This window comes from Strongylocentrotus purpuratus, unplaced genomic scaffold (assembly GCF_000002235.5).
Source record: "Strongylocentrotus purpuratus isolate Spur 01 unplaced genomic scaffold, Spur_5.0 spur5_scaffold_20, whole genome shotgun sequence".
In the NCBI taxonomy this organism is placed as follows: domain Eukaryota; kingdom Metazoa; phylum Echinodermata; class Echinoidea; order Camarodonta; family Strongylocentrotidae; genus Strongylocentrotus; species Strongylocentrotus purpuratus.
In genome coordinates, this window is record NW_022145606.1 from 20,247,249 (window position 1) to 20,256,144 (window position 8,896).

Sequence of the window (8,896 nt, forward strand, 5' to 3'; positions counted from 1 at the left end):
AGGCTAACGATCTTTAAACATCACTTTTTTCTTATTTTTAGCTGCATGACCAACATTTTTCAACCGGATGCAATGTCAAAAGATCATATTAATTTTCCGGAAGCAACAATCTATTCCAGTACGTGAGAATGTTTGTGAAGTCTGTTCTAATCACTCGCCGAACAAAAATCGACCTTGTTTAATTTCCTTTGCGCAATCTCTTTTTTACCCCTGAGCTGTAATAGCCTTTGTCACTTATGCATGTTAAAATCTTGATATACTTCGCTAATGATATTCCTGTGGCGTTGGGTACACATTGAAATGTGAATACGAATATTGCTGTTCTGTGGACTTGACATCGTTCATTCCTATGCGACTATACGTTATCAAGGGGTAAGTTTATCATTCTCATAGTTTGTTATAGAACCTGCAGTATAAAATTCTTACGTACAGATTACAGGTCATAATTATAAATAGGGATTACGTGAGGCCAATTAGACCTGATAACTATCCATACATATATCTACACATTTTGTTAGCATAAGTTTGTCTACAACTACCATACAACTAGTACATAGCGACCACTAAGGTATATGCAAAGTGGATTCCAGTCAAAGAGATGCCCTTATTTACAACAGGTGTCTGAAATGGCTAATAACCAGGGGTTATGGATAGAAACATGGATATTTCAATACAATAGTCAGCGTGTATATTTAGACCATGGAGATATTCTTATATCTCCATGTTTAGACCGTACATAAGTGCGTTATTATGTACAACTTTTGTAATTTACCTTACATCTTATTTTGTTAAAGCATGGACCTATTACGGATTGACATTTATCGTTTTCTTAACGAATTCATTGTGATTGTCTCCGTCAATGTCGTCTCACTAACATGCCGTACTTGTTTCTTCACTTTGATCTCATGAAGGTTACCGCCAAAAAGCCGGGACAGAATGAAGATAGTGATTTTGAGGTTTTTTGTATGTATGTATTTTAGAGCAAACACAAACACCCCCCCCCCCCCTCGTATTTTTTTGTTTTATTACCACAAAAATAAAAAATAGTGTCCTCTTACCCCCCCCCCCCCCCCCCCCCCCCCCCCAGCTGCTTGCTGAGTCGTTGCTATTTTTGTATAACAAAAACCAAAAAGAAATGACCTCTCACCGATCACTCCTAAACTCCCCTCTTCTTCTCTCGTGCTTCCATCCTCTCTCCTTATCTTTCTCCCTTCATTTCGCCCACTGTCTTTCCCTCCTCCATCCCTCCTACCACAATTCAATACTCAGATCAGGATGGCGGCGAACTTCAGCTCTGCAGAAGACATCTGTGATAGAGAGAACTGTCAATCATTCACAAATGTGACGTACTACGTGAAGGAGAAGAAGAAGCTCTGCGATGACAGCACCTCCAAAGAGGAATGCATCGGAAAAGCTAGAAAGGGTAGGCCCAATCTGTATTGTGAGAAGCATGATGGTGAAGAAATCAAACTGTATTGTAAAACACATAATGTAGCAGTGTGTCAATTATGCGCAATGATATATCATCAGCAACCTTGTATGCGACAGGATATAGAGGGCGCCATCTTGGATATTAGAGTAAAACTAAACATTCTAAAAGAAAAGGTAAATGACAAATTGGAGGTTTGTCGAGTTTATGGAGATCAGATTCATCAGTGTAGGAAAGACACCGACACCTATCTACAAGCTTTGAAAGATGAAGTTGATTCGGTAATCAATGAAGCGATCCAAACAGAGAAAGACAAAGAGAAGGAGGATGCTGCAGAAATCAACCAGGAGATTGATGAGAAGAATCAGAAACTTCAAGATGAGATTAAACAAATCAATAAAAAGATGCAAAAGAACGATGAGGAGAGAGAGAAGCGACTTGAGCTAAACCATTATAATGCAGAGAAAAGACGAGAACCCATTAACAACAAACAGCATGTTCTGCAAACAGACATTCAAAACATCGCTGAAGAGAAAGAGAAAAAGATTGGACAGTTGGAGATATCTTGGCAAGATAACACGAAAACCACAGAGACCACAATTCAGACCCTTCATACAGTACTCAAAGATGATTCAAATGTCGTCAAAGATGGGCATCGTGTTAAAACATCAGTGGGTGATGAATTAAAGAAACCAATGAATGAGGGTGAGGTGAAACAAATCACTGAGGCTTTATCGGTTGTGAGGTTTGTGAAGGGTGCTGGGAGAAAGAAGTATGATGGGAGAATGGATGGGTATGATGGGGAGTGGACGCTCATTGATACAATCAATGTCAGTGATAAAATCACATACCCAGCCGTTGTAGGATGCATTAATGAATACAATGTGATCATCACAGATGAAGATAGCCTACATACTTACATGTTAGATATTGACACTAAAAACAGTCAGAGAGTGATAACCAGTAGTGATACATCATGGGTTACCTCCTGTGAACTGCTGAATGATGACAAGGTAGTATGCGGTAAATACGGTAAAGGGTGTACAGGAGAGAGTTTGACTGGATGCATCGATGTTTATGACAGACAATGGAAGTACATCAATGACGTCACAATACCAAGAAACACGACGCGTAATGAAACAAGGGTGGATGTAGCTGTTGACCAGTATGGGATGATCATCGCAGCTGAGTTTGGTCAGTCTAAGATATACGTCATCAACCCTGCTGATGGTAAGATTATGAATACCATCACATGTAAACAGAATATAATAATGCGTGGTGTACTATCATCAGGTCACATCATTGCTCAACCCTACCCAGAAGATCACAGAGTGTTCATCATCGACAGACAGGGTGGCCAAAGGGAAATCCCCCACAGTGGTGTCATCCTGAATGCCTGCATCGATCCAATGACAGACGACCTCTATGTCGTGACATTAGATGATGGAAGCAAGACGTGTGTGATTGATCAGGTGATGAGTGGGAGTGATATGAAGAAGAGAAGAGTAGCATTATTCTATCTAGCAACAGAACTGGAATCACTGGAGGAAAGGGGTGGTCACCTAAGATCATCTCGGGTGATGATGACGTCATCAGGGAAACTGATTGCTAGCGATGGAGACAACATTCTCGTGTTCAAAAACAAGTTTTACCTTCTAAATCGAATCCCATGTGAATACAATTCCCCATGTTCATTACGTATACACATGCATGACATACATACATGATATCTACACAATAGTATCTTGATGTACTCATTTCGCTTCAATCTTTACAGACTAGAAAACCCTCATTTGATCATGGTTCCAACAGGTTAAGTTCATAAGATAGCATGACATGATGTCATCACTAGCATCCAAATAATTGCATGCATATCTCAATTGTGTCTTATAACATGTACATAGATAAACAGGATAAACACTTTCCACATGAATAAATGAATCGTTATCATGTCTTTATTTCAAGGAAAAGTATAGCCATACATGAATTTGCATGAGTACAATTACAATTTCCATAATCAGGTGCAAGCCAAGTTTGTACTATGAATAATAAAATACAAAAAGCGGGAGAAAATCTATATATCACTGCTATCAATCTAATTGAAATCAGGTTTGATTATAATTTTCCATTTGCACTTTGTATTAACATGTATGTACATAAACAAATGGTTTGGCTATCACCACTAGCATTACAAAAATTACGTGTTTGTTATTACATGTAGCTAGACTAGATATGATTATATGATATACAGGATAGAAAAATTGTCCCATTAATATATAAAATGTTGTAATCATTTCTTGTTCTTATAAGAAAAGTGTAGCAATAATCATTACCATATTCGGTTCTAGCCAGTTTTTGCAAGTATAATACAACAAGCAAGAGGAAATCGAAAATGCAAAAAAATTGAATAAAATCATAGTGACTCTAGGAGAAAATAAATGACTTTTATTGAAATACTTTAATAATGCAATACGATACAGAGTTTCCTGTTCTGTCAAAATACTATTTGCACGACATTAGCTCATAACATATGTTAATTCGTGCATTATACAGAGATTAAAGAAGATTCAAACTTAGGCATTTTAAATTTGTCTCGTTACATGTTGATATAGTTCATTGTGTTCTGCTAAGAGCAGTCCCCACAGGAGAGCCCCCTTTAATTATATCTCTTTTCCACTCGATATTCTAGCCTTCTTCTTAATTATGTCATATGATCTGTCACATATAAGCTGAAAATTGGAATAATATTAATGTTACCAAATAAAAGAAAAAGGTTGCATAACCTTTCTATTTATCAAGAAACTATTCATATAACATGTTTATATGCTTTAATACACACATAACGTGTACATGTAGATAACTGCATTCTAAAGAGTATTAAGATTTAATTTGTTTTCTTGTTGTTGATTTTTTGTAATGATTTTGTGGTTGAGAGATATGTTAATATTATATGTACATTTACTTTTTTTATGGAAATATCTTACGACAATAAAGGAAAATTAATTGTTAATATACTACGCTGATGTAATCAGTTTAGAGCCCAAAAGGAGTAACCTCTGACTATATACTATGTTACTGTTCTTATATGGCTCAGAAAACCCAACATTTACACGATACACGCTCATTTATAGGTACATGTACACAGCTGCATTACACAAGTACATGTATAGGTATATTTGTTTGAAAACTTTTAATTTATTGATCGTTTTTCAGCTAGAGTAATCGACTAAGCTTTGTTTTCTGGTCATGAGTAAACATGATATTCCTTTTTATGACAATTATGGATACAAATATGGAAAGCAAAAACACTTTCTACCAAACCTACGACTAAGAAATAATTAATGGTACATCTTTCGTCTTGTCAATATCCAGCACACTTCTACACATATTATGCCATAAGTTGCATGTAATTTATCATGTACAAATTCGCATACAAAATGCTCACAACATGTAAACATGTATATAGCTGTATAATACCCAGTATTTTCAAGATTTAACTTTGTTGTTTCACTTTTTTTCTATGAGATTTGTTGTAATGTATATGTAGTTTAAAAGAAGTGATGCTAAAATAATGAAATATGTTGTAAATTGTTGTCATGATCGTCTTACACACTAACAACATGTAAATAGCTGTATACACCGAGCTTTTGAAAAGTAAATTTGTTGATATATCAATTTGGTTTTAGAGATTGTAATATATGCATTTATCCGAAAAGCATTTCTAATATAATGAATAATATAACAACTAAATAGGGCAAAGTCTCATTATCTATCAAGTACTGAGTATTTACATTACAAGTATGCTTGTGATATGTTCATAGTAGAAAGTACCCAGTATTTTGGTAAGATTCAACACTGTTAATGATTGTATTATTATTATATGATATATGTTAATCGTGTACATTTTTTTTGATAGAACATATACTGCGTTATATTGAGTTTGTGTATGATTCAAATTGTTTGCTTTTCATTTGACTACATATGACATGTTTATATTGTATGTATCCAACCAGTATATGTGATAGAAAAATAAATAGGTTGTATAGTCTCTGTATGTAGTTTGATAGAAGAGATGCTGAAATAATGAAAGAAGTTACACAGTTGAATCATCCCACACACTCACAACCTGTACATAGTTGCATTATACTAACTCAGTTTGTATAACATTCAGATTGTGGATTGTTCGTTTCGGTATGTGAAATGTTGATATATGTGTATCCACCAAGTATATATTAAATAATGTTATTAAGTAGGTTGCAACATAGTATCAAGCATTTTTAAGATTCAACACTGTTGATGTTATAATGTTCCTATGGGAAATATCGATGTTTGATAATAGTTTGATAAAACAGATAGTAGAATTATATTATAAGCTGCACAGTATGTCTTCTCTCACAATCACCAAATGTACATTATACTGATTACTGGCTTGTAATATTTAAATTTTAGATTTTGATTTGGCTATTGGACAAGTGTATAGATGTATACAGGTGAAGAACAATGGCGTATGTACATTTTAAAAAGGTATATTCATTACATCAAATAAAAGAACAATGCTGCAAGGTCATGGGGATGATGATGGCTCACAATGTAGTAAATAGCAAGGGTATGTCATCTTCAAGTATCAAAACATTATTTACATTTCGGGTATGCTCATGATATGTACATAGCTGCAAAATACCCAGTATTTGTAAGAATGCAATACTGTTGATTTGATAACTTTGCGATGGGAAATATCAAACTTTGATATAGTTTTCAAATGAATGGACTACGTGTAAGCTGCAAAGTTTCTCATCGCTTAAAACACCGCAAGTAGATCATACTAATTACTTGTAACATTTAAATGGTTTGTTTTCTATTTGCTCTGAGGCGTGATGATACATACATGTATCTTTCAAACAAGTGTTACAACTAATAATATAACAACGCTGCAAGGTCATGAGGATGATATGATGATGATGGCTTGAAATGTATTGTAAAGAGAGGGTTTGTTATCAATGTATCAAGAAACTATTTACATTACAAGTACGCTTATGAAATGTACATAGCCGCATAATTCATAGTATTTGTAAGATTTTTCTTGGTTGATTGCCAATTATTATATGAGATATGTTAAATTTTGTTGTGTAGGTTGATGAAAGAGATGTTATGACAGTAACATAAGCTGTGGTTTCTTCTTTCCATCTCATTCACTCACAGTATAAAGACCACGGCATGTTATGGTATCCAAGTCCGCATACTACCACTGGCAATCACTAATCTTCTTTGCCACTTGAAATGTTATATTCTTTTATTTGTTTGCTTCATTCGTTTGATTATTTTCGGGGGAGGGGTATTCTTCTTTTATCCTCTTGAATGTACAATATCGTTTGTATCGCTGCATGAGTTTATTTCTTGTTTGTTCATTTTGCTTGCTAGTTGATTTCGGTTTGCAGAAGATGAATACAATGAAAATGCTAAACGAATATACATAGTATATATACATAGTATTGTCACGCAGTTTGGTTAAGATATTTGATGTAATATTATGTATATATTTTATTCCATGCTTTAGTCTACTTTACAACTATCCATGATTATTGTACCAGTCTATGTTAAGGATGTCTTGCTATAATAACGCTATTACAAATCCAGCCAGCTCGATCCCAATTGCTTTGCATACAGCGGAGTTCTATTCTCTCCTCACTTTGACCTTGCATTCACTTTCAGAACTTTCATTCTCTCCCTTCTCACTTTGACTTTGCCTGACTTTCAGAACTTTCACTCTGTCCCTTCTCACTTTGACTTTGCCTGACTTTCAGAGCTCTCGCTCTTTCCCTTCTCTCTTGTTTGCCCGAAACTCTCATTTCAACCTTGCACTGTCCTTCAGCCCTTTCAGCTTGCTTCTTGTCTTGACTTTCTCCTGTCCTTGTATCCTCTCTCTCAATATGACTTTGAGCTCTCTATTTATGTGCTCAATGACGCCCTTCTCCCTAAATACTCCGCAGCGCGATACTTGTGACCTACATGACTGGTCTTTCTCCATCTCTCTCGAAGGGTATATAAGACAGACTGCATTCGTATCTTAGGCAGTTAGGAGCGAAGAATCTGTCAGTGAAGAGTGAAACTAGTGAGCTGTCGAGAGTTAATTGTGTCAGTTAGTGTGACAAGCCTGTCATCACAGTGTTTGAAGCGAGAGTACTTTACGAATGGGATAGAGAGCCAACCAGTTCAGAAATGGTCTCCAGTCATGTTAGTCTATCTTTTTAGCCTGTTCTAACGCCTGCTGCATTATTTTGCCTCTCTGATTCGCAAGACATTCTCTTTTATCCATCCTTGTAAATGTGTTTGGGTTTGCTGTAATAAACTCTTCAACTGTAATTCCTGCCTCTCGAGTGTTTATTCTCCCCGAATCTCGGCCATCCCTAACAACTAACCTTCAACATACAACGGGGCTATATTTTGGGACTTTTACTTCCTATATTGTCGAACAATATAAGTCGCCGTTACACTGGTGTCAGAAGTGGGATTCAGACTTTAACACGTGCTTTAAATACGACACAATGTCTCCGAGGAAGCGAAAAGCCGATCTTGAGAGAGAGATCAGGGAGTTAAAGGCAGAACTCAGCATCGCCAAGAAACAAATCGGCGAGCCGAAGGATATCGACAATGACAATGATGCTAGTGAAAATACTGAATGGAGAGATGAAAATGAGGTGTCCATTCACACTGGAGTGAAAGTCCAATTACCACCCCAAGAGCCGTATAATGGTACAGGACGATCATGGGAGAGTTTTATATCGTCTTTCAGAAACCTCGCAGCTACTTGTGGCTGGGAGGAGTCAGAGCAGCGTGTTCGTCTTCTCGCCTGTCTCCGAGGTGATGCAGCCGATTTTGTCTTCCAGCAGCTCGCCCCAGACGACATCGCTGACTTCGTGAATTTGATATCTGCGCTCGAGCATCGTTTTGCTGCAAGGAAGACGCCTTCTACGTTTGTGTCGCAGCTAGAATTACGTCGTCTTGGTCAGAACGAATCTATTGCTGACTATGCTGCAGATATTCGCCGCCTCACGACATTTGGCTACCCGACGGCGGATGCTGCAACAAGGGAAATGATCGGGACCCGCCATTTTCTTCGAGGGCTTGGTGATAGCTCTATGGCTATGGCTATAGGGATGCGAGAGCCAGCGACTCTCCAAGAAGCTCGGGAGATTGCTGAGCGATTTCACCATCTCCAAGAGGAATCCGGCAGAGGAGCTCGACAAATCCGATCGGTGTCAGCGACGTCAGAGGACGCGGTGAACAATGAAAAGTATATTGAGTTAAGGCGCCGCATCATCTCCATTGATGAGCGAATCGAACAACTAACTAAACTTTTTCAGCAGCCGCCACGAGATGATCCAGAACGACCAGTTAGACAGCCGAGAGAACAGCAACCTCGTGATCGACCACCACCTCGTTGCTATAATTGTCAGAAGCTTGGTCATC

General features: G+C 37.2%; 1 protein-coding gene across 1 annotated transcript; it reads left to right on the forward strand.

Moving 5' to 3' along the window:
• The first annotated feature begins 1,275 nt into the window (after positions 1-1,275).
• LOC115927631 lies at positions 1,276-4,006 on the forward strand. The gene is made up of 2 exons (XM_030993742.1): positions 1,276-2,901; positions 3,983-4,006. The coding sequence occupies exons 1-2, from the start codon at positions 1,276-1,278 to the stop codon at positions 4,004-4,006; spliced, it is 1,650 nt and encodes a 549-aa protein (XP_030849602.1).
• The last annotated feature ends 4,890 nt before the right edge of the window (positions 4,007-8,896 follow it).